The sequence below is a fragment of the Leptonotus elevatus genome, chromosome 18 (assembly GCF_054856555.1).
Source record: "Leptonotus elevatus isolate MCC_2025b chromosome 18, RoL_Lele_1.0, whole genome shotgun sequence".
NCBI lineage: Eukaryota > Metazoa > Chordata > Actinopteri > Syngnathiformes > Syngnathidae > Leptonotus > Leptonotus elevatus.
Window position 1 is genome coordinate 2,909,522 of NC_141256.1, and position 27,874 is coordinate 2,937,395.

General features: G+C 38.2%; 1 protein-coding gene across 6 annotated transcripts in view; it reads right to left on the reverse strand.

Annotated features, from left to right (window-relative positions):
- The window catches only part of enah (ENAH actin regulator), a 106,315-nt gene that overhangs the window by 35,426 nt on the left and 43,015 nt on the right, over positions 1 to 27,874 (reverse strand). For all 6 annotated transcript variants that reach the window (XM_086061286.1, XM_086061285.1, XM_086061284.1 and 3 more), the window contains exons 2-4: positions 18,813 to 18,978; positions 15,286 to 15,463; positions 688 to 760 (exon numbers count right to left, since the gene is read on the reverse strand). In XM_086061286.1, coding sequence (XP_085917412.1) covers positions 688 to 760; positions 15,286 to 15,463; positions 18,813 to 18,978 — 417 coding nt within the window. The remainder of the gene's footprint in view (positions 1 to 687; positions 761 to 15,285; positions 15,464 to 18,812; positions 18,979 to 27,874) is intronic.

A 27,874-nucleotide genomic window follows, 5' to 3' on the forward strand; every position in this document is an offset into this window, starting at 1 on the left:
AGTTTGCATGGGGGAAACCAGACCTCTTACACTTGTAGTGTTAGTATTAAGCCCGCTTTATCGAGACGATGACATCATTCGATGACTAATGAACAGGGTAATATTGGGCCAAGTGTCACAGGCTGTATATGGTCTGTGAGTCAGATTACTTGGTGTCCAAATGGCATAGAAAAAAGAAGAGATGACCATCCATATTTCAGCACTTCTTCAAAGTCATTTAGACAAAAAACATTATTTAAACACCCTCTCTTAAACATATTTTAAAGGGATATACTTCAGCAGCATTCTGTAGAAAGATGTTTTGTTCATCAGTTTCACTTGAATTGTTTTCACCTGCCTCCTGAACTCTGAAATCTTAACAATAGTGTAAATGGATTTGAAGAATGTAGTCGATTGTGTGGAACTGATTGTTAATCATGTGTTGGAGTAAAGAAACAAGGAGTGTGTGTCAGTATCTCACGCTGACTTCATTTCTTCAAGCAAGAAAATGTACTCATGTGCAAGGTAAGCATTTTGAATAAATGGGTAACATGTAACCCTGACAGCCACACGGGGACTTGGCTTTATGGCACACGAAGTGTGAGTTCCAAGTTTAAGCCTTTGTCTGGGAAAGACCAGGGTCACTACAGTATGAATTTCAAAAACAAAGAAAGAAAATGCAAGATGATACAAAGGAGTGTGCCTTACCTTCTCCGAAGGTCGATTTCATCTGGTGTGGGGCCATTCTGAACATGGGGTGACTGTCTGGGCAATGTAGGACCTGTAGATCGTGAAACAGTTTAATAAAGCTAGGGGAAAAAAAGGTATGCCAGAAAAGTTACAGGACTGACATCACTAAAGATATATTTCAAACCCAAAGCGCATACGAGTTTTCCCTTTCAATGTAAACCAAACAATCAACCAGCACTTTAAAAAAAGAGATCTTCAGTTCAGTGTGCGAGAAGAGGCAAGGCAGGAAAACTTCACCCTATTCACCAGGCCTATCTATGTGTTCCTCTCAAAAGAATATTTCCAGAAGTGCATGAATGTGTGGCAGAAAAGGGAAACACAAAAAGCACACACAACACCTAAACCGATAAATTAAAGAAGGTCAACACGCACACAGTACAAGAAGCATTTGGCAAGAGTCTGTCACAACACTGCCTAATTTACACTTGCTAATGAGCTAACCTTTTTGCTAACTCTAAGCAGGAGCAGATGGACCCACATGGTGTTCCCTCACACACAGTGTTCTAAATAAACATGCAAACACAGCAGCAGGAAGAGCCATGATTAAAGGGAAGCACCACTCACTGTAGTTGGTATTAAAACTAGTGCTGACCGTCTATGAGACAGATCAGATACAACACACAGAATATGTACTGCCAGCCAGGCAGCTGCGAATACTAATGAGCTAAAGCAAACTGTCTCCATTCACAAGACTGAGTTGTTGTCTGTTAATAATTTCATAACAGGGTTCCCCTCAGAGCTTTATAGGCCGGGCGGGCCGCCAAGCTTTCTTGTCCCGTCGTCAAATACAATTTGCCATGGGTGGCAAATCCAGGTCCAGAAAGTAAAAACCCTGCCACAGTTTGGCTTTAGCCCCAGGTGCTAACTATCTAGCTCCCTAGCTCGCTCCCATGTTGCTCGTTTACCTGCTAGGGAGTTAGCTAGCTAGCTAGCTAGCTAGCTAGAATCAAGGGCTAAATCCAAACTATGGCAGGGTTTTTACTTTCTGGACCTGGATTTGCCACATCTGCAATTTGCCGCAGGTCGTTCATCATCTTCTAGCCTGGGCCGAATTTTGTTCCCATACCGTCCCTGACCACCAAGCTTAGCAGGTTTTCTGAGGGAAACCTTGAATAAGATATTATTTTGCTTTCTCTTACAGGACCACCTTAGTAATCAGCTGACTCGTGATTTTAATAATGAGCAACAGAGAGGTAAAAGTATGTTCCCGTGTGTCGCTATCCGATTGATAATAATTGAAAATGTGCAAACTAATGCTAGCATAACTGACTTGAAAAATAAACACAGAAAAGTCAACCATATGCCATTGGAGAGTGACATTAGCCTTTCCTCCATCTGCCAAGAACATTATCTTCCGCTGCCTATGAGCGTAATTGTGTTACTGTCTGTCCTAATAGAGCTCGTGCGCTAATAACACATCTCAGTGCAACAAAGAACCAAAGCATTCAAAGCCACAATGATGGACAAGAGATGTTCATTACATTCTCGCAGAAGGCTGAATAGAAATGGAAATCATTAGGATGAAAAATCTCTATTTTGCTGGCAAATGTACTTAAGAATAAATCTGAATGGATTTGCGATATAAGGCTTAAATAATGTAAAAATGCTGTTTCCACAACTGACTGTAAGATCCCAAATCAATAAATACAAAAAGAGAACAAACACAGATCATCAGTAACCTTCTCTGTTCTCTGTTACGTACATGAAGGCAGCAGTAATGTGGGCCTCTTCTGGCAGCAGACATAGCTCCACAGTCTATGTGGGGTCCTGTCTGACCCGTTGCTAGGTCTCAGTGAAAATTCCATCCCGCTGCTGTTAGCTCCACTCACCATAGTTTAGCCGTCAATTTCCCATGTGGCTCAACTCTGCATGACCTCAGGTTCCCCGCCACCAAAATATATACCAAAAAAATCTCTTCATAGATGATCAAGATATGTGGCAGAATACTGGCAACCGTGCACATGCTGTGCAGTCAGATGACACCAAACCCTGTTTGTAGACTGTTAGAGATTACGCACAAATACTGGGTGTGGTTACTCTGTGCTGCTTCTCCAATAGAGTAAAGGAAGAGGGGAAGGATGCAAGGAAAGTAAGATGGATGGACTTATGTTGAATGGACGATGGAGAGAACAAGGGGATGAGATAGATGGAGAGAAAAAGTAGGAGGAAGAGAGAAAGAGAAATCTCTACTTGATGGGTGGCTACTTCCTGGACATGATCTATTATTCATACAGTGGATTCATAACGGGAAAGATACATAAATTATATCCCTGATATAGAACCTGTGTGTTGGCATTTTCAATTTAAACTATTCTGCTTGGAGCATTAAAAGGGAAGTCAACCCATTAAAAAATATATATAAATAATATATATAATAATAATAAATAAATAATAATATATAAAAAATAATAATTATTATAAGTATTGATACTGGTATCGACCCCCCTCTTGTCAGAAAAACTAGGGGGGAATGGAAGTTTTGTTCCGTCTCGTTTGTATCCTGTGTGTCTCCTTATGAGGTAACACTTGTTCATGTCATTACTTCCAACAGCGGCATTTCAGTGTGCATTACTGAGAATAAGTAAGTACTCTTGTTGTGAGTAATATCACCTATATGTTTGTAACTTCTTAACTTTGCAGTGTTTAATTGCCTCGTTTACGTTTGCCATGCGCTTAATTGCCTTGTTAACGTCATCAATTGCGTGCTAAAAATAAAATGGTGCCTTACGGTCCTCACAGACGCTAATTATAGCTCTTATACACACTACATTATATTTGTAATGTGGCTTTTTTGTTTCTTTTTGGGTTTTATGTATACTAATTCATATACACAGCAGCCTTCCAAATTAAAAGCATAGATTGCAAAACAATATATAATTAAACATCACCAAACAGCTTGAGGAATTCTTAACATGGAAGATATTACTAAATTACTTGAAGCCTTATTGTATTGAATTGAATTATTTGCACTCCACTGGATTCCTTAAAAAGAAGTTGAAGTTTTGATTTGAACTTTTTTGGGGGGGCTTCTGGATTATTTGTTAAAATGTATTTATGGATTAAAAAAAACAACAACATTTTATTGTGTGTACTATGCAAAATGACGTATGAGCAAATTGAAAAAATATAATTGCCATTAATTTCATTACATTTTAAGGAAATTTTCTATAGTTAGGATATATATGTCATTTAAAAAAAAGATCTGTCATTGTTTTTGGGGGGAAATTTTATGCATCATAAGTACTAATGGTATTGGCACTTGGTATCGGTATCAGTGAGTACTGAAGATTTGAGTATCGGTATCGTAAAAAAAAAAGTGGTATCGAACATCCCTAGAATTAAGACTGAACATGTTAAAAGTCAGCCAAGTTGAATGTGCAGTTCACTCCCTTTTTTAAAATTATTTTTTTAAAGGAGCCCCGACTGTAATGATAAGTTTGCTCCATATGATTTATTTGGTTGTTACTAACATAACTATGAGATTAATTTTTCTAAAATAATTAAAATTTTATTTTATTTATTATAAAAAAAAAATCATTTTTTTCTTTTTTCTTTAGAGCTCAGTATTGTTCATTCGGTAATTTTACCGATTTGAAATGTCATCATCATTGCTCTCTTTTTTAAAATGTTAAATTTTATTTTTTTATTTTGTATGTGGGTGAGTATGTGTATGTGCGTGTGTGTTTGCGTGCTTGCGTGCGTGCGTGTGAGTGTGTGTGTATTCATTAGTTCACCAAAAACCTATTAAAAAATCCCATACCGTTCACCTAAACCGAACACCGCCATCAGGAGACCCGAGGAAGGACCAAAGAAAAGAAAGGAAAGTGAAATCCAGCACCGACCAGACACCACCCACCGGGCCACCAACCAGAGTCCTTCACCAACTCCAGAAACATCTCAATTCCAACAAATCAGGGAGACCTCAAGAGACCAAAGGAGAGACTGAGGAAAGGAAGGAAGGACAGACGAAGCAGAGTGAGATCCACAGACACCAGCCTCCACTGATTCAATGACCTGAGGAAGAAGCAGATTGTGTCTGAGTTTCGATAGATGCTGGTGTGGTGGATCTGGCATGCATGAAAATCTCCACCAAAGAGGGGAGCCGTCGACCGCTGCCAGGAAAGAGCAAGCGCAACACCTCAGGGCCCCCCAGGCCGCGGCAGCGCCAAAGGACAACCCCCGGGCCACCGGAGAGCAAACCCAGGAGCAGGGGAGGGGAAGGAAGGCGGACAGGGGAGGGGGAAGGGACGGGGGAAGGAGATGACAAGAAGGGCAAGGGGCAGAGGCAGGGCCGCAGAGAGGGGGGGAGAGGATGGGGAAGGGTGACGAGGGAGAAGGGACAGGGAGGCGGAGGACGGGCGGGGAGAGGCGAGGAGGGAGAGGCAGCAAGGGGGAGGAAGGGGAAGGGGAGAGGGAACCACGGGGCACCCCGGCGGCCCACAGGCCCCGAACCGCGTCGCCGGGCCCAGAGCGACGGACCGCGCCGGAGCGACGCCGCCCCGGACACCAGGGAGAGCCCCGCAACGCAGCACCCCCCAAGAGACCCAGGGAACGGCCAAGATGCAGCCGCCACCCAGCAGCCAACAGAGGGGCAGACCCGCCCACGCCCAGCCAGCCATAATTTCCATTTTATTACATTTTGTAGAAACTTTATTTGCACATATGCCGCCAGTGTATGTGCCAACCGCATTCAGTGCGTAGTGACGTAGAATGGAGGCTGTCTCTCTGCCGATCAATGTGAAACGCGTATAAAGAAAGCAAGGTAAGCCTTGTAGCGTTCCTAAAGAAACAACATGCGATCGGGAGAGCTCTCGAGAGCTCGGCGTGGGTGAGGGTAACTCTCTCGATCGCATGTTGTTTCTTCACCTCGTTACCTCCCTTTCTTTATTCCCGTTTCGCATTGCTCGGCAGAGAGCCAGCTGCCATTCTACGTCACTACGCAGAATGCGTTTAGCACTTAAACAACAATGGCAGCGTACATAAATAAATCAAGTTTATCCAAAACGTATTAAACTGGAAATGGTTTTTGAAAAATGAATCTCATAGTTATGTTAGTAACAACCAAATAAAGCCCATGAAGAAAACTTGTCATTATACAGTTGGGGTTCCTTTTAAAGAATGCAACAGAAGAAGGTGGAGGAAAAGCCAAATGTTTCATTATGCCAAAATGTTGCCATTTTTTACCTGATCGCCTCATACACCCGATGTCCAGCCAGTAAATTATCACTTCCAGCAACGCAGCGCATCAGGACATGTCTGTACAGCTTGAAAATGAGGGTACTGCATATAAAGTTCCAGTCCTACATGATTTAGTTGTGAGCTGAGAACTTAAACAAAGAAAAATACTTTTCTACATTACTGCATTTAAGTTGAATTTCCTACATCCTTTTCGGCCCTACCCAGTGTCGACTCCTCTTTTAAGACAAGGGTTTAGTGTCCTACGAGATCTGACAGATGTCACTGTTTTTGTGTTTCAAATATGAACAATCTTTTTTTATTTTTAATACACAGCAGTGATGGTATTTGAGTACAGGCATGTGGTGATATTAAATTCTGACAGTACGATAACAATGAGCAAACATATTGTGGTACCACGGTATTAAAATTACAACTGTAAAATGACCTTTTTTGAAATATTTGATCGTATAAAAACATAATTTTTTCCCATTGAACTCTATTTTATTCATCCATTTTCAGAACTGCTTTAACATACATTTTCTGTTTTTATTCTTCTTAGTAAGTCACGTACTAATGTCCCATCAATGGTTAGCTATTTTTAGAGACCTGTGGGCTAATGTTGTCCTTGGAGCTAACTGGTACCCGCTGGCACAAATGATAAGTGGACCAGAAAAGAAAAAACACACACAGTCACAAATAAAAAAGAAGATTTTACACATCACTACACTGTTAAGTACTTGAGGTAGAACAGTTTGTACCCATGTGTCCCTTTAGTTATCTGTTAGTATCAGATAGATAGATAGACAGACAGACAGATAGACAGACTTAATAATAATCCCAAAGGGAAATTGAACTGTCCAGCTGCTCCAGCTGACGCACATTATATTAATAATAATAAAAAAATAAAAAAATAAAAATGAAAAACAACACATGGGTAAAAACAAAAAAACTGTGCATAAGCGACTACAAAGACTGAACAGTGCTCATCCTTTCAACCATCTGTCTATCCATTCAAATGACTGGAAACCATCCTGCCAGCATTTCCCACTATTACCCGTCTCTGCACGCACAGCAGTCTACTGAAATGAAGAATTACCATCCTGATGTAGGATATAAAATGGAATTTAGTGGACACCGGTGGAAAGCTTGAGTCTTGACAACTGGGGTGAAAGACAGCAGCAATGTCTTTCCTTTTATAAAGTACATGGCCACCCATGTAATCAGCAGAGAAACAATCTGTCATCAAGCCTGCCAATTCTACAGTATGTTTGAATATGTGTCACTGGATGAGCATTGGAAACAGAGCGGAAAAGTATGCAGGCACTAAATATAATTCATGACGTTCCAAGTTTGTTTCTCGGCATTCGCTTTGATCCTAACTCCCTGACAGTATATTCTGAGTGTGAACATTTCAACATGTGACACAGGCAGGAAGTGAGTCTAGTAACTCAACACATACACAGACGTAACTACTCAGTCCATGTGGAGAGACTCGTCCATACAAAGTAAATTCCAGAAGTCCTCATGCTGTCAAAGTTACACATGCAGGATTATTTAGACTGGCAAGCAAGGACAGCTGGATTACAGTGTGAGGTTCCAAATATCATATTTACCTCATAACATCATCGCATCCAAGACTTGCTGTTGGGTAAAAATGACAGCCTCTATAGTTAAAGATGATGTTTCCGCAATGTAGGGAATGTGCCTATCCGACGACTTCTCTGCAACTTTCCTAATATAAAATGGCTCTTTAAAGTCTATCAATAACTGTTATGTTGGGAAATGGCCCCCCGGCACATCTAGATTTCCTCCTCATCAGTCTGGCTACCAATTCTTTCCATCTTTTTTTTTGTACTACTGTTTACTGATTCCATTTACTTTCAAATTACCTTGTTATTACGCATGAGCCAAACTGATATTAAAAAAATAAATCTTCATAACTTTCGGGACTGTTTGTGATCTTTAAATGAAATTTGCGGACGACAAACCGTGCCCTTAATAGAATTGAATCACAAATCTTTTGAGTCAAATAAAGATGTGAAATGATTCAACAAAATTCATCTTAAGGAGAGCCAATGAAGGCTAAAAAAAAGATACAAATTGATTAATTGGGGGTGGATCTCAACCTCATTGCAAAAAAAAGAAGAAGAAAAAAAGTTTTAAAAAAAACTTTGCCCATTTATGTGATCTATAGCAGCTCAATTCAAAAAAAGTTTTTTTCGAAAAGAAAATTACAAATAGGCAACTACGGTAAGTGTGCACAATCTCTGAACTGCGGATGTGGCTTGCATTTGAACAGGGGTGTGTAGACTTTATAGCCACTTTATAAAACTGTATACACATCCATGTGTTGTACAGATGACGTTTAAAAGTCACATCAATCATCACTTTTTGGACTTTGCAATGCACTGATGCAATGCACAGGTCAAAGGTCATCATCAATTAGACTTGATCATCTTTTGATACACATAGACAACTATTCACACTCACAATCTATCTATCGCATCTATGTCCAATTTAGAGACAACACACATTGTAGAAGGTAGGAGGAAGCCAAAACCAACACTCTAAAAGAGTTGGTTAAAAAATAAACCCAAATGTTTGGGTCAATAATTTCAATCAAAAAGATGGGTTAAACGAATTGCCTAAAACACCCCCTACCCCTGAATTATTTTGAGCCAACTTTTTGGTTACATACTGGGTCACTCGCCCCCCACACAAAATAAATATATATTATTATTATTATTATTACAAGTTATTCATTCGACCAACTTTTTAGTTTACAAAGTTAATAAATAACCCAAAGCATTGGGTTGATCCCCCCTAAGTGGGCTGTTTGCTGGTTATTAATTTGAACCAATTTTTGGGTTTAAATAAATAAACTAAAATGTTGGATCGATATTTTTGGACCCAGTTTGGGTTATTTTTGACCCAACTGCTTTTAAGAGTGAAAATATTAGACACAGCTCTAATTATGATATACGGTTAGTACACTTGTACAGCACTGCAACCTGCAGCCATATGTTGTTGTCCTCCTATATTGTCCTATATTCCACAATGTTATTTTGAGTCTCAGGGGAGTCAAGGTGTCGAGGAATGGGGTAGGATCGCAATTGACACATCTACTATCATATTGCTAAGCTATAACGACACCGTATGGAAGACATTTGATTCCATGCGCCTGGTGAGACTATGTATGAGAATATCTACATGACGTGATAATGCTAAACGCAGAGCAAGTGACACAGCCTGTAAACATGGACTTTGAGTTTCAGATGCCAGACAGCAAGTGTGAAGACCGATTAGGTGGCCGATTGTGGTTCATGTAAACACGTGTCTGGTTACTGTGGGATTAGGGCAGAGGGGTTAAGTTCACATGAGGCTAAACAATAGCTAGGTGCATAAATCAGTGATTGCAAATAATTTTGTGTCCATTTTTAAATACTGTAATTAAGTTTGTTTACGTTGACGGTTGCTATTTGGATTCTTAAATAAATTAGATTATTCTACAAATTGTTAATCTATTTGGATACATTTTTGTTAAAGAACACAAGTGTAACGGTGTGGTTACACTTGTCAGAAGCTTAAGTGAGTTTATTGTCCTCTGCCTAAGCCAAGGATAACTAAGATGTTTTGATTTTGTGGGATTTTCTCTATAGAGAAACTCACCACCAAAAACATTTTCTTGCAGTGCAAAAAACATGATAAAATATCCTGTACCAGAGATTCTTTTTAATCGATATTGAACTTCACCTAATTACAGAGGATCTCATACGATATACTCATAGATGGCAGCTAGTGAATGTTTATCATATGTGCACAGCAATTGACTGGCAACCAGTCTATGTTTTACCCCGCCACGCATCTTGCCTAATGTCAGCTGGGATAGGCTCCAACTCACTAGTGACTGTAATTAGGACAAGCTGTACAGAAAATAGTTGGATGGGCGGACGGATAATCATAGATTGCTGAATATTACAAGACATTTAAAACAAGAGTTCAGTACATCCAGGGAGCTTCTCCCATCGCATTAAAACTAAAACTAAAATTTAAATGTATCCATGATAATCAAATTGTATCAAACAGCAGATAGTTGACCAATATAATTGTTCACTTTCAGTTGCATACTTGCTAAACATTTACATTAAAACATTTCCAATGTCTCTAAAAGATGATCCTGGGCGATGATTTTGTTGTCTGAGATTTGCCAAGAGCATTTTTTTTTCTCCCCGATGTGCTCGAAAAACGTCGACAATGATAAATGTTTTCATGATTTCCGCTTGCAAATCCTTGTGTGTGGATAGCGTAGAGTTCAGCCAATCAGGAAGTGACCTGAAGCTCAACAATGCGAGCTTCTGGCCGCTAGACACAAATAGAGAAGCAACAGGTTGTGTTGAGTGTTTGTATAATGTATCGCATATAGTCATTCGCCACAGTAAAAATTATAGCTAAAAGTTACACAAGCTTCTTAATTTTATTCTTCTAATACTATCTTCTTTTTTGTACAGTCAATCCTCACTGTATTTCAGTTAATCTTTTGTGAATTCACTACAACGCAGGTTATTTCATTTTACTAATATCGCAAATGATTTACCTGCAGTCACTATTTTTCCACATTGACAGTTAATGCAGACTCATAGCAGTTAGTAGGGGTGTTAGAAAAAAATGATTCGGCAATATATTGCGATATTACAGCTCTCAATTCTCGAATAGATTCAATATGCGGCCGAATCGATTTTTAAACATCAATTTTTTATGGGAATATTCAACAAAACGTCTTACTTAGGGTTAGGATTTACACATTAAGCATGGAAGAATGTTATATTAATGGAACATTAAGCCTTAATATTTGATTTCAGTGCTGTTCAAACATGAAACAGACTGCAACCTGAATTTTCAGATAAATAAATGTGCATACAAATCTTACAGTGTACATGTACAAGTTTATTGAATAGTATTTTCTAAATTTGAGTTGGTTTTTTTTTGCAATAATCAATTTATAGATTCGTATCGGGATTAATCGGTATCGAATCGAATCGTGACCTATGAATCGTGATACGAATCGTATCGCCAGGTAATAGGCAATTCACACCCCTAGCAGTTAGCGCAGGCCAAATGAAAAGGGTGCTTTAAAGATTTGGGATCATTTCACAGTTAAAGAAGACAAAGTGAAATGTGCCTATTATGAAGCACAATTGGCTTCGACAACTCAACAGTAAACGTTGCTAGCTAGCTAAGTAGCTAGCTAGCTAGTTAGAAATAAATTGTAATCCCTCCACAGGCAAGTAAACACAAGCAAATTCTTTGATGACCTGCTCCTCTTACGGCCTCAACTGACGCCGTCACCAAACACTGAAGTGGCCAACTTTTAGCTAAGTAACAGCCAGCCAATTGAACATTTTCATTTGCCGACGTTAACTTCATTCAACAAGCCAGGCCCGCCTTTTAAAGGCACACACACACACACACACAACGTCAAAGATACTCCAATGTAAAATGTGAGGATGACAACCCCAAGTGGACAAAAACAATACCTGCGCCTCACAAGCATATTGTATTGGTGGTAATCAGCATACAACTTAAATATGTGTAAATAAGATCACACTAGAAAACCAGTTAAGCACACAGATTACTTTTTTCCCCCCTTATATGTGAGGTCTATCACACTCAGGCCCAAGATCCACTTACATGTCATTCAGTTATGCAAATTATTTGAAAAACAAATAAACAAATTCACAAGCAAAGCAAACACTCGAGTCAAACCAATCTTACTCACTTGTGAGGAAGATTTGAGCACGACTAATCTTTTGATGGTCCTCTGAGAATATCTGAACTCTTGCTACAGCAGGCATGACGAGACTTTTAGGAGATGTCTGTCTACAGCGAGCTTCAGAGGTTACGCAAAATAAAATTGGTCAAACTCTAACTTGTCTCACTTCTCTACTTCATTATTTTGATATTTCTGGTACACACAACTGCTCTTCTAGTACAAATCTATCACTGACTGTCTTTTTCATCTATTTCTATCTAAAACCTATTTAATTTTCTTATTTTTTCCTGTCCCACTGTGCTGTTGTCCAGCGATGTCGCAGTAGTCTGTAGTCTCTTTAGAGTATTGAAGCCTGTGACTTTATGCTCAAGAGAAAAAAATAGGGCAGACTGAGGGGGGAGTAGGATTCTTCTAATATAAATTTGCTCACAAGCTATCATGATCCAAACTCTAAAAATGTTTACTCCATGCTTTCAAGCACATGACCTGTAAAATAAAACTAGTAGGCTGTTTCTATGGGCTTGAAGAGGCTTCTCTGGAAGTCGATGCACAAACAGCTGACTCAGGTTTCAACCCCTCCCCTCCACAAAAAGACTGATTGCTAAATGGAGTAGTGTTGTCAAGGACCATGACGGCACCCGAAATAAATGATGATCCCTAGTTAGTAACTCGCCAAATTTCAACATGGAGACACACTTCTGCTACATCTGTCTCCAACTGCCAAAGCAAACAGAACCGATATTTTACATCTGTTTGTTAAGACCATCTCAATAATTCCAGGACTACAGACGTTCACCTACACCAAATTCATTCACATGCAAAAGAGAGACCAAAAAAAATAAAATAAATGCCGACTACAAATTTATATAGAAGAACTTGAGGCATTCCTCCACGCCAAAGTAGTCCTTTAAAGTAAATGCCTGGCACACAGGACCCAAGATCACTGTAGGCTTGCAAAATCATTTGACCCTTATTTTGAAACGGCTCTATAAACGCATTCAACCCCAAAAACGTAAAAATACGTTTTTAATACTTTGTCCTTCACTCCCCAAAATTTATTTAAGCATTTTTTTATGTTTTTTTTTATGCTAGAGCATACAGAAGGCTTTGATGTAGCTTCTGACCTGAAGAAGTCGCTTAAAACAATGGCAGTAGTTATAAAAAAATAAAATTAAAATAAAACTCCAGTAGGTGGCACAAGAGTATAAGAGATCAGCCAGGGTCATGTTGCAACAAGCTCTTTTTGCCAGTGTTTTCAACAGGTTTGTAAATAATGATGAGACGTAGCTATATTCCAATGCTAATTGCTGCAAAACGGAAACGGATACAAATATACTTTTTTTTCCTGATGAAAGAAGAGACTCCAATCTTTCTTTTGGTAGGTTTCATGTTTTGATAGCAACAGAACACAATATTCTGTGGGCCTTGCAAAATCAGTCAAAATCTAGTAAAACAGTCGGGAGCAAAAGGGGGTTGAGAGTGAATGAGTTAAAATGCTGCTGTCAAGAGTGATATTATAGTATACACGTTTTTTAAAGAACTGCCTATGTTCTGCTCCTCAGAACACTTTTCAACCAAACAGACACGACTCCATTATGTAAAACCCAATGTGACCCATTTTAATCATTCTGCCTTCGCATTTCCAGGAAGATGGAGTCGCAAAAATGAATGTATAAGCAAAAAAAAAACCACTCACACAAAAAAACACTTACCCAAAACACATGCTTTCGTGATAGCGGTGGGCAAAGATATAGTGAATGTAAACGTCTAAGCTTGGAAACAATAGCAAAGATTGGGTAGATGGGTTAACCACTATTATGCTTTTACTTTATTAAATTATCAACAGTGGTTATCATTTAGAGTCAGAATGATGGCAGACCCCTGAACTTTTTGTTAGATTTGTAAAAGAAAGAGGTCTATTGATTTATTTTTTTTAACTCCAATATTTTTACAAATCCTAAAAGTTGTTCAATAAACATATGCTTGAAATTTCAACAAATTCTAGAGCTGGAATTTTTTAAAGAAGAATTGACGTTCTATAAGTAATCAACATCGAATTGAAGTTAAGTAAATCGAATCGAATCAGAAAAAAATTGAAATTGAATAGAACTGAACTCTGGTGAATCAAAATTGAATCGATTAAGGAAATTAGAATCGATACCCAGCCCTACTAATGACTATGTATAATATATTATCACGTACAGTATGTCTAATGCATTAGGTTCACAATTTGACAGGTTACATACATGTGTGTGCACAAACTTACACTAGAGCAGCAAAATAATGCAGTATAATGAGGCATATTACCATAACGAGGCATCACTATTCACTCAATTAGAAGATAGGATTATAGCGCGATGAGAGACTCGCGAGTGGAAGGGTTGTTGCGCATAATGAAGACGGGTGATTGTGGGGCCAAGCGGGTCATGTGGAGCCGCCTCTGCAGTTGCAATTACTGTACATTCTTTACTTTGCCTTTGATGAAGCATCATTACATATTTAACACATTCACTGCCATTGACGACTATAGATGTCAAGGATTAATTTGTACTGGTCTGGCAGTGAATGAGTTAAAGATCTGCACCCAGCCGTGTTACAAGATCCCCTTTCCCTCAACTGCTTCTTTATCTATTCCAGCATGCCAATAAATGCTGTATGCCGCCACAGGATGAGACCGCTGTATGCAACCAGTGTATGAGTCATAAACCAAGGCCAATTTGTACCACCAAGGTCACAGCCAAGGACTATTTGTAAGATAATTTAGTCCAGCTATGAATACCAAAGTGCTCCAAATGTGTTGTGAATATTTTTAAACATGAGATATAACATTACAGTACTAGTTACACCGTTATGTCCAATTAATTGGCGTGGCTAATCTTTCGTTAACAGGACACTCCATGATCGTCACTGTATCCAAAAACTTGCGAGTGAATATAGCCAGTTCAAACAGTGCTGGAACCTCACATTCACAAGGTCGGGACACCAGAAATCATCAGAAATTTCCTTGAGTTTTTTTTTTTTATGTCACAGTGGAACATAAAGAATGTCAGCACACTACCAAGACGTACTACCCCACACAGTCCATTGCTCAACGCTGACAATGTGTTGTGATTTTTGAGATACCGGTAACTCCATCAATCCATCCATTTTCCAAACTACACTCTTCCCATATAAGTAGTGCATATAGAAATACTAAATTTCAAGGTTAAACCATCATAAACCTTTATATTTGGAGGCAAATTATGAAGTAACCTTTTCTCTTAAGGGTCATCTAGTGTAAAAATGACATGTTAAAACACACACACGCACATATTTTTAGTGATGCTGGGATTTAAAGGTTCCATTATCTTTTTCCCTCCAAATCTGCACACCGGCAAATAATTTGTGATGTACTGAATTTCCTACCCTACAGAAGGCTTCAGAAAATAAAGGCACAATTATTGGACCATAAAAAAAACAGTATGTTGCAAGAAAGTTGAGACGAAATCAACAACCAAACAAAAATTCAGCAAAATAAAAGGTATTGATGAAGATCAGATTGGAACAACAATAAATGTCTACCACGAGCAAACATACAGCTGACAGACAAACAACACTTTGGACGCTACCTGTCTCCTGGGAGTTCAGCACCTCCAGGGCATGCATCATGGCACTGGCAAAAACGTTGGCATCCTCCTTGCTGCCGAAATTCAGGCCGTAGACCTGACGAGCATCTCGCCACTGGTGGAAGGTCTGTGTGGCCTGGTTGTATTTCAGACCCTTGGGAATGGCACAGTTTATCACCACCTGGAGATGGAAGGGGAGAACAGATAAAGGTTCTTTAGATCTGACTTGTTGGGCAAGTCAAATACATGTTGGTGTGGTAAATGGAGAAGAGTGACCAAAATATTTGTGTGATTTGTGTTGCCAACACAGAAGGTTAAGGGTAAGGTGACAGTAAAGAGTAAAGATGTGATGATGACCGGAAATGGAAGTTATTGTGAGATGGGAAGGTGGTGCGTACTGTATGGCTAGTTTCTGGCTACTTAATACAATAAGACTAGTCGAGAATAATTACAAAAGAAGAAAATGTACACTGAAAAATCTGCTGCATTTCATCTTAAATGAGGAGATAGCAGTTTAAAAAAATAATACAAAATACTTGTTGTCAATTAAAAAACAAAACAACTGATAGTACATTGTAAAACTGACTGCCGTTAACTGGCTATGATATGTAAACAGCACTGCCAGGAACCACAACCTTCCGCTGATCTGCTTAACTTCTGGACTCTTGTTGAGACTCTGTTGGAATACTCACCTCTAAGAAATAAAACATAAAAGCTCCTTTTGTTAAAAAGGGGACACAAGAATGACAAAAAGAAGCACAACAAGGGACTTGAGGCTGCTGAGGTTTCAGAACCAATGCAGAATTAGACAAATTTCTGCTCAACTAGTACAAAGGAAATTTGTCAACTCTTTAAATATACAATATGAACTCTCTATTATGTCACGCTACCATCATAGCAGCTAGCTACGTTGGCTTGTTTACAGCGCTAATGAAATCTTAGTAAAGAAAGCTTCAATATGCTAGCGCTGCTAGTCTCCTTCAGTGCTTCGTCACTGAATCAAAGTTACATTATTAATTGTTTTCACATTAATATTAACAGAAAATAACTTATTTTTACTTGTATGACAGCTAAAAATGTTACGTTAAACATTCTCTGTGCTAATTCAATTTCTATCATTTTGAAAGGTAACATTGCAGATTATGTTCAAATTTGGAGGTTGCATTGACTGTACTATGCAATCTGATCTGTTACAGGTATGGGTCTGAATACCTTTGTTAAAATGACTAAAGGAGTATTGGTTTACGGTATCGATGTAACTGATATCTGTTGGAACGTGCCGTAGTTATTGCAAGGCAAACGTACCGTAACTCAGATGTTAAATTAGAATTATTATAAATGTTAGCAAACTAAGGACCCTCTGCATTCAGGTATAGGTTTGATAATGTATATTTGACAGCATATTTGTTGGGTGAAAAAGCATCACCAAATGACAATCACAGGCAAGCTGTCTAAGTGTCAATTCAAACACAGAAAACCAATACCTGCCAACCAAATAAATGTAACCTATACTTCTGTAGCACATTTCAATAGTTACACAAACCAATGAGTGTGTTCATAGTCCATGAAATGCCATCATTATGTTTTTCAAAATCTTGGGCCCCCCACAGCCATGAAGGAATGCGTCAAGCAACTCCTGTGAGTTTTCCACTTTCCATATGCCCACACAGGAGAGAATTGTTTTGACTGAAATATTTATAACTGTATTAGTTTGGCAACATCAAATGTGGGGATGATGTACACACACAAATTATTTTGTCTCTTTTGAGCTGACAATGCGTTAATACCCAGAAAAAAATGTGTAGTGCAGTAAAATCCTTTAATCTCTGTGTCATCTTGTGTTCAGACTAATAATGAGTGAGGGAATTCAAAACATTCCCTAACAGCGGTAAAGATAATTTAACAGGACCCCAAGGTTGGTCGAGATTATAGAAAACTAATGGAAAAAAAAGACAGCACCAACAAAAGGTTTGGCCAGAAAAATATCTGAATCCTTAGATTAAACTAAATCCTGCCTGCTCGTACTTATCTATGTGCATGAAATTTGACAATTTGTAATGATTGTATTAATTTTAACAGTCCATGAAATTTGCTCATTTTGCTCTTAATGTTACACATTGTGTAATTAATGGAACAGCTATTTTAAACTTTGCGTCAAGTTAATTATTAGTTTTGTCTGAATACAGTACAGTTTGATATTTTGGACCAAAAAAACAAAACAAAGTCCCACATAATCAGAACCAGAATCTATCAACAATGAGCCAAACCAGTTGTGCCAGCCCTATATTGAGAGTGAAAGTAATTATTTAACTTTTTAAATAAAGTTTATTTTTTATTTCAAAATTTCTGAAGTATTAAAATTTTACTTATCTTAGTTTTAATTTCAAACAAAACCAGAACGTGCAGAGAGTTTTTTAGTTCCCTGATTTCCTCTCTCTCCCGGAACTCTTTTTTAAATAGATCTATTATCGGCCGGATGATTCTTCAAAATGGTCAATGCCGATATTTGTATATCGGCGCCGAATATTGGCTAATTTTAACCATTTATATGCTAGTTTTGTTTGCACTACTTGGCTACAGATTTCTGACTCGTGGTATATACTATAATTGATCCTTTTCATGAATATTGTAATAATAGGCTCCAGCGCCTCTCGTAGTCCTTGTGAAGACAAGCGGTTAAGAAGATGGATGGATGTATATTGTAATATTTTATATGGGGATATATTATATGGGTCATAGTATAGGCCTGCCGTACAATTTTTATGGCGTAACTCAAAATATCAATATCGTGTTAGAACGTTGTTGTGATATTAACGGTCTATTTCGTGATAGAAGGTTGTTTTTTTTCCCCCGTATAGCCAGCACTATTCAGGATTATACTTTCCATCACGATGTCCGCCATGTCTTCTCACACATCATCCATTTTACAGAGATACATGCGGATAAATCAATGTATGTGCATACTGCGTGTGTTTAGCGAGCTAATGTGCCCCAAAAATCTAAGCTTGAAAGCACTGAGAAGCGCTCAAATCTCCTCCTTACAAGAGTAATAAAAATGCTTAAGACTGAAGAGAAAGGTTAAGCTCAGAGACCGATTGCATGCCTATGTGTTTTTTCAAGATGCATTTTGAAGAATTTGGTGGATAAACTAAACTCAAACACTTTTTTTTATGCCAGCTTCTCTTTCCAAAATTGTTTCAGCAGAGGAAATAGCATTTGAGTACTTTTACGAGCAGATGGAAACCTAATACTTTAAATGTTCCCGAAAGCCATTATTAATTAGAAAAATATACAATGCAACTCTTTTTGGGAAAAAACGGCAAAAAAGCATGTGGTGTTGTCCGAGCTTGTGCTCACCACAGAATTCCCAAGCTGTGTTGTCATACAGCATCATATCGGATACATAAAACTCTAGGCTATAGTAAAATACATTTAGATACACCATATTTGGTAAGATGATGTTGTTGTTTTTTATGAACTCAAAGCCTACTTTAACTGGAGAGCTGGTCAATCAAAACATACGCACTGACCTGATGATCTTGGATCTTGCGCCCCACCACACGGAAGGCATTGTTTCCTGTGTGGTGGTAGATATGGACCCTGCTAAAGCCAGTCGAGCCGCCCGCTGGAACCCACTTTTTATTGGCATCATCGTACACCATAACAGCAGCTCGTGCCTGGCAGATACTCTGTTCACTAAAGGAAAACACAGGAGACACAAAAACAGAAAACGTCCGTTCAACACTCAAGCACAATTTAGATTTTTACAGACAAGCAATTATCGCAAATTTCAACTTTCAGATTAATGCCAACTTGAAACCTGTGGTGCCCAACGGCAGGATATTTTTCTGTACTGTTTCTGTTCAAATCACACAAACAATTGTCATGGTTGAACCTGGACAAATTTCCCCCCAAAATGGTTGTTGACAATTTCATGGACAAACTTTCCACTGTAAGTTTAACTAAATGGAGAAGCAGTCAACCTTTAACTCATTCAAACCCAAAAAGGTATAAATACATTTTTAAACACTTTTTCCTTGTTTTGCTTTTTTAATGTTTTTTTTATGCTAGAGCATACAGAAAGCTTTGATGCAGCTTCTGACCTGAATAGATCGCTTAAAGCAATGGTAATTATTACAAAAAAATCAGTCAAAATCCAGTAAAACAGCCGGGAGCGAAGGGGGTTGCTTTAGTGAAAATTGTTGGGAGTGAATGAGTTAATATCAGCAATGCAAGAGCACACACAAAATGCACTTACTACAAGTACTATATACCGTCTTTACAATTTTCAAGAGTTTCTACAATTTCTGTGGATTGTACACCCACTTAAATTTGATTACAGAATAGGCCTCCACTACAGTTAGGTTGTTATTACACCGCAATCAAAAGGGCACTTCAGACAATTATATCTGAGTGGGAATAAATTATGTCAAATTTGCTGATCTAGATATGCGGGGATGAAATTGGAGATGAAGAGACCGGAGCTGATTTGCATCTCATTTACTAAACCCCAACACAGCCGCAAAACGTTATGTGCCTCACTTTACAGTTTTCACATTTTGTAGGGGATTTATAAGAGTTTGGAGTTGTGTGCAAGTACTGTGAGAGAGACGACGATGTGTTTCGACTCACGGCACCCGCCTTCAATCCATTATTATAGCCATCTTTAGACCAGACGTGTGTGGAACCTTTATATTTTAGGTCATTATGTCACAGATGGATTATAGTTATTCTCTTTGTTAAGTAGCTGTTAAACTTGACTGATGGGATCAATCCAGACTACCCTCACCATCTTCTTTTACAGAAATCGTCTTTACTTAATTGTATTGCCCTACGGGCCCGCCATCAGTAAATTAGAATGAGATGCCACTAAATCCCATACACTAATGTGTAGTCACGCCTTTCACATTATAATTAATAAACTTCCTCTAATTTGTGATAACAGAATATAATTTTCACTTGTTGACAACATAGAAATTTTGATTGTAAAATTTTGATGTTCAGTACCATAACAACACTGCTGATGTTTTCTATTTATTGTACCCATGCAAAGTGCTTACCGTTATTTTCCTCTTAACTCATTTGCTCCCAAAAACGTATAAATATGTTCTATTTGAAATGTTTAAAGCTACTGAACGTAGAATATTCCATTTCGAATCGCTACTGCCACCTGCTGACAAAAAATTTAAATGCACATACACATCACGCACATTACGCAGACAGGGTGCGGGAAATTCTAACCCAATTCCAGTTTGAAAACTATTGGCCCTCTAGAGGCTTAAAGAAGTACTCATTGTGAACAGCTAAGGTGGTAATCTACTAATTAGAAGGCATTTCAGTCATAAATCGTCAAATAAAAAGCTTACTGTAAAGTTATTTTGGGGAAAAAAATTTAAGTATCCCAAAGACGCATTTATGCGTTTTTTATGTTTTATGCTAGCGCTTTGATGCAGCCTCTCAACTGCAAAGAATGGTTGAAGAAATTGTAGTTATTACACAAACGGCCAGCAAGTGGCAGCAGAGCATAAGAAATTAAACAAGACCATGTTGAAAACCCCCGCAATTACTCAGAATTCTAAATAGATAATGATGAAACTATATTCTAATGTTAATTGCTCCAAAACTGAAACAGTAAGAAATATTTTTAAAAAATCCTGATGAAAGAAGAGACTTTATTCTTTCTTTTGGTTTCTTCCATGTTTTTATAGCAATATAACACAATATTCTGTGGGCCTTGCAAAATCAGTCAAAATCCAGCAAAGCAGCTGGGAGTTAAGGGGGTTGCTTCAGTGAAAATGACTAGGAGTGAATGAGTTAAAAGATCAGTAATGGGACAGATGAGCACACACAGACACACACTATGTATAAATCAGACCAGAATAGTATGTGCAAATGGTAATAGAAGATGAGAATAAGTTCCTCTTATTCATTAAAGTTAATGAGGTTCTGAGAATGGTTTCTGACTTCAAAGAGGAACAGAGCCACTGCAGGTAATTTGCTGTCATGATGTCATATGCCAGGATTAGTCAAAGCGGTACCTATTCTGTGAGCAAGTTAGTGTTGTATTGAGCCTGGGCAATTATGGAAAAAAATAGTAATCACAATTTTGATGGATATTGAAATCACGATTATTTATTTATTTGCATTTATTCACAAATCATACACATAACTTTAAAGAACCAGAAATTAAATTAGTAACAAGTGAAATAATATGTTAAAATAACAATGTATAAAAATAAATAACTGCTGTGCGTGATTTGGCCTCTTAGGGGCAGTGTGGTGCACGCATGGATATACAAAAAGTGTAGAAGAAGAATGGGGGGAAAAAAGGGTTGTTTTGTGTGTTATTCATTTGATCCAATTTTGGGGGTTATTTATTTAACCCACAAAATTGGGTCAGTCCCTTTTGCCCCAATTTGGGTTATTTTTTACCTTGGTATTTTTTTCAGTGTGGTGAGTCTTTTTCTATACACTGACTCTTGACTTGTTTCGGTTAATATCTGCATTGCAGATGATGAACAGGAACTACTAGGAAAGACTATGGTTAAACATTTTTGCTGCTTAGGTTGAAAATCTGTGGAGAGTCTCTGAGAGTTGATGAGCTCAAGGAATGGAAAATGAAAGAAGTAAATTGAGGGTGAAGATGGAGCTCAAGGGTTATTAAAGCAGAAGTGCAGTTGGGTTTGGCTAAGAGGAAGGAGTGTAAGAACAGAGGAGCTCTAGGGAGGGTCCTGGATACATCTGCATCCTTCCTCTTTTGTGGCTTACTCTTTTCTAGTTAACTCCCTGGGGCTCTTGGCGTTCTGACGTTCATTGCCCGTATCCAAACCCAGCTGCACATCTTCCGAATGAGCCCTGAGCTCCTTTATCCTCAGTATACCTCTGACCATTTCAGTGTTAGAGGAAAAGCATTCTAATTATACATCCAATTTTTTTAAAGCTTCAAACGATTAGGTGTGCAAAAAAACAAAAAACAAAACATGATTTGGTATGCTGTCCCTCAAGAATAATTTCAATCATTATGAGCAGAACATTTGGCTAAAATTACAACTGTTATATAAATACTGTTCAAATGCCAGGTTGAGTGAGACTTGGAAGAATCAGATCAAGATAAATAATTTCAAAACTTTTCCACCATTTATATGACCTACAAAATAAATAAGGGGAGGTGAAAATAAACGATGAAGCTATTTTGATTGGAGTGTGTACAAGTATAAACGTTTTGAAATGTCTTATCTTGGTCACTTTTTATATGACAAAACCCAGGCATTTGATCAGGGGTGCTTAGACTTTTAATATCTGCTGTATATTGATTTTCTCACTTTTTTAATCCATTGAAACATTTGCTGACATATGCGAAAATACCCTCTAACTATAAGTATGAGTCATCTCAAACAGATGGTAGGAGAAAAAAAAGACAGAGCAAGAGAGAAATGACACGCGGCGTGATAATGGGAAAAACACCTCAGGTGTGACAAAGCAGCCATCATCACAAGTGACTAAATATAGTAGCTAAGATTATCCGTGCAAAATGCACAGTGAGGGTGTGGGAATGAGTAACTGTGGCAGGACAATGTGCAGGCCTTCAATTAAGATGGACAGACATTGTGATTTGTTCTGAGCAAAACTTATTCCCAGTGCTAGCAACCTAAAAAGTTTTCTTTTGTAACTGGGTCCATTAAGGATGTTACCAATATAACAATCATTCGAATTTAGTTAGTTAGACATGAATGCTTCCTTGCTAATTAATCATCTAATTTAAGTCATTATGGCAGAAATCATCATAGACTGGTAATTACCTGGACCATCAACTGATCTAGTTAAGTAGCAGGCTTGTTTAATGAGTAGAATACATGCAATCCTCCTAGATTTAATGAGTTGTAGCAAGTCACTTACAGAAACCATTAGCTCAATGAAGAGATAGCTCCCTAGAGGAAGAACCCTCATGTGGTTTTCTAGAATTTTACTGCATTGAATGAATGCCCTTTTCCATGTAATCGCCTCTCGTAGAGCAACATCGGAATCTCTGCAACACTTTGTCAAGCAATAAAAAGTATGGCTTATGACTTATTGGTGTGAGAGAATGTGTAGTTAATGTCAAGTGGCATAGTAAAAATGATAAAACAGTAGGTCAAATGATTAGTTATTCAGTTACTGATACGACGAAGAGGAGTTGAAAAAAGGTTGGACCGACCAACATTCTTGGAAGAAATAGAAGCAACATACAAGCAGGATTTAGGCAACACAAATAAGATAAGGACTACTAAATAAGGCCCTTAATAATGTATGCTGTCATGAAAGCAATTGTCAGACTGCTTTTCATCTAGTGGCATGCAGGGAAACGACTACTAAACTAAAGTGAATGTTAAAGAAAGTGCACGTCTCTTTCCAGGCTGCTCCATCCAAATTGGCTAATAATAATGAAATAACAATAAAACTGAGCATAGCCAATTAGTTTTTGAATTGCAGGATCATTAGCACGAAATGCAGCTTGAAACCTTATTTCTATAATTATCAATATAATTAGAACCCTCAACAGGATGAGTGATATAGACAATGGCTGGACAGATGTGCACGTAGTATTTGAATTTGAAAAGCATTGTTTATTTAGACAAATATTTTTATTTTATATTACTGTATTAATTAAAGGGGGAGTGAACCGCAGAAAAGTTCTAGACAATAAAATGTAAAAAAAAAATAATAATCATCCTGTCTTCTATAATCTATACAGTCTTTGGTGTTAATTTTGTTCTTTTGAACCCTTTTTGTCTTTAAAAAGAAAAGCAAAGACATATGTTCTATGCAGCCCCACAAGTTTAAATGCCATATTCTGGTTAATATTGCGTTAGTAGAATAAGAGTTACCCAGCCATCTTTAGCTATATCGGTAGGCGGCCATCTTGCCACTTGCTGTTGCGTGAAAATGACATCACAGTTGCTCAGGTATCAGTTAACAACCAATCACAGATCAGCTTCAGAAAACAGGTGAGCTGTGATTGGTTGTTGGCTGAGCCCTGAGCAACTGTGATGTCATCTTCGGTCGACAGCAAGTGGCAAAATGGCCGCCCCCTGTGATGGATAAAACGGCTGGAATTTGCTGCATAACTCATATTCCACATATGTAATATTAATCAGAATGTCATGTTAAGACTAGTGAGGTCACATGTAACATATTACAAATGATTAAGTAAATATTATTACAAATGATTAAGGTTGACTTCCGCTTTTAGATATAGCCGAACAAGGCAACCAAGAGCAAGGTATCAAACCAACACCTTAAAGCTACTTATGAAAAGGGCTTGTTTTTCATGCACATATTATGCAAGTCAATTGCCCCCTGAACAAAGTTAAGTAGCGAGCACACAAATGTGTCAGGTCACACTTATGATGCAATGGCTCCATGCACAGGCGTAGGTCTTTTTAGGGTGTTGCCAGGGTTCAGAGTGCCGACTGTGTGTTAAGTAGGAGACTGGCACATTTAACAAGATTCTTAATCACATTACTATTCACACAGAGACAGGGAGCACATTGACAAGAGAGCAGGTCTGGGCTGCATTAGACTGCACTCATGTATAACCTTTGGGAACCAACAATCAGTGCCTTCAAAATAAAATGAATAACTGCATAGCTGTATTGAAAAAGTTGAGATAATAATAAAATGAGTTAAACTTTCCTTCAAGGTTCATTACTCGAGTGATCGATGGAATAATCAATAGGATAATGGATTCTAAAAAGAGTTGCATACATTCAAAGATAAAATAATTTTTCCTTTAGTCTCCATCAGCCCCATGTTGCTGCTTGGGAAGGTTGGCACAGTTGACCCCGACCCACATTGTTTTTTTTTGGATTGGTTTGTTTTTTTATTGAGCAGATCAACATGAAGAAAACACAAAACACATTACAACTATAAAATATAAGTTGACGTAAAAAGAAAAACAAGAATAGGAAGAAAGAAAATAGTTTATATGTTCAAAAGGGGTAGGAGGAAGTTAAAAACGTATTCGTTTTATGTTGATACAATAATAAGGTTAATGTATTTCAACAAAAGAAAAATGTACAAACCTAGTCATATATACATCAAATCCACCATCAAGTCAGCCTTCTATCACCTCAAAATAATTTCCAAATTCCCCCCATCACTAAGTGAGTATGTAGCAAAGACCCTCATCAATGTCCCAACAACTTCACAATTGGACTATTGCAACAGTCTTGGACAGACTTCAGTATGTCCAGAACACTGCTTCCCTGGCTTCTCACCTGCACAAAAACCTGGGCTGCACCCCGCCCACACCGTAATTCAGATTCATTGGCTCCCAGTCAGGCTCTGCATAGTTTTCAAACTTGTCATAGTACTTAGAAATTCCTCCATGCCTTGGCCCCACCATACATCACTGACCTCCCCCACCCCAGAAACTAGCTACCTATCATACTGTACATACTGTGCATTCTCTTTCATTATTTCAAATCATTCATCCATGCATTGATCCATTTTCTATACCACACAACCTCATTAGGGTGATGTGAGTTGGAGCCAATCCCAGATGACTTTAGACAAGAGGCAGGGTATACATACCCTGGACAGGTTGCCAGTCAATCACAGGGTGTATGAACAACCATTTGTACCAATGGGAAATTCAGTCTTCAATTAACTTAAAAAAATTAATTATATTGTTTCTGGTATACATGGGGGAGCCAGAGTACCTGAAAAAAAAAACATACAACATGCAAATTCCACAAAAGAAGGCTTGATCTGAGATTCGAACCCAAAACCTCTAGATTGTAAGGCAGAAGTGCTAACCAATACCACACTATGCTGGTTTGTAATCATTTCCACATTCAAATGAAAATTAAAAGTACAAAAACTTGTTCCCTTTTCCATTCTACTAGTTCTATGCCGAAACAGCCTGTTTCTGCCCAATGTGGGCGCTTTTACATTACACATTATTGAGGCAGAGCGATGACAATGGTAGCATTCCTCAGAACCAATTCCAACCTGGTTCTAGAGAGCAGGCCAAGGAGGGCCGTGATGTCACTGTCATCTGACTGGCCGACAGATTTGGCATTTCTTTAAGCGATGTGGCAAGGAACTCCACCGGACACGGCTATTTCCAGGTTGTAAACGAGCGAGACACAGCTTCCCGTATAAGTATATACAGTGCAACTATTTAACCCTATTTAGAATTTTATATGTACCTGTGGATGAAATACTGAAGCTTGAGATATACATTTTTGGGGTTTGAGTGAGTTAAAGACAAAAATGGGGATGTATTGAAAGACAGGACTTGCTCTCATTCACTTGACTAGACCTGGCTGTGTTTAAGTATTGTGGTAAAACACAATATATGTGTATTGTGTATACTGTATTTTTATGTCTTGGCGGCAGGCGACGGGCAGTTGTGTCTCACTCGGTTAAACATCTAAATAGATTTTTCGTCTGCGTAAAAAATTCTGTTCAGTTCAGTTGATCCTGTTTCATTCCGGAACCTGTAATGGAAAACGCCTTATAAGTAAGACCTGATACAGATAACTTGGTAATCTGGTGTTTACTTCAGTTGACGTGTAAACAGTGGCATTGGTGAGAACATTCTCTTATGCTAGGTGTTACATTTGTGGTGGCGTTTTCATGAATTTGCCTTAAAACTGTGTTGGTAAGTAAACCCTTCTCACTCTACAGGATTCTGGCAAACACGCAAGCAAACACACGCGCGCAGACACGCACACACACACACACACCCCTCATTTTCATAAACAAGGTCTCAGGACTGATAGCATATCATTCATGGAAAACAATTACTTAAGTACACTTTAACCAATTTGATTGCAACTGTAAATTCCCATTTAAATTTTTGTTTTGCACTCAGTCTGAAATAATTTTAAGTAAAAAAGCTCTGATCTCAAACTTTTACTAGCCTATTGTTACAAAATGATTTTTCCAGTTTTCAGATGCATGGATAAGATGAAAATGTTTACAACAAACATCCACTTCCACTGAAAAATACTTTCTTCTCAGGGTTCTCAGGACTGATAGCATATCATTCATGGAAAAAAATAACTTAAGTACACTTTAACCAATTTGATTGCAACTGTAAATACCCATTTTAGTTTTTCCACTAATCATTACATACTGTATATATCAGCCAAACAAGATGGATTTGTTCCTGTCATGTTGTGAAACTGTATCTTCTTAATAATTAACAAGTGTGGTCTTATGTTGCAGCAGCTAAATGTGGAAGTTGGCAATGTAGGTGAGCTGTATCTGAACCAAGCCTTCAGGGTACTGGCACCACAACACAGAAGGGAAGGGAAATCCTTGGTAAGCTCTGAGAGGAGCAACCTCTGACAGTTCAGACACCAGGGAAAAAAGGATTCCCCACTGTTAACAGCCCAGATGCAAAGTAAAAAGAAAAGTGCAGCGCACAGTGCAGCATTTTTATCGTTGTGTATCATTAGAAGGCCAATGTGGTGATCAAATCTAGTATTAGCATTAGGGCTTGGCGATATAGGGTTATTGTAATCGAGATATGAACCTTCAAGACATTAACTCATTCACTCCCAGCCATTTTCACTGAAGCAACCCCCTTCGCTCTTGGCTG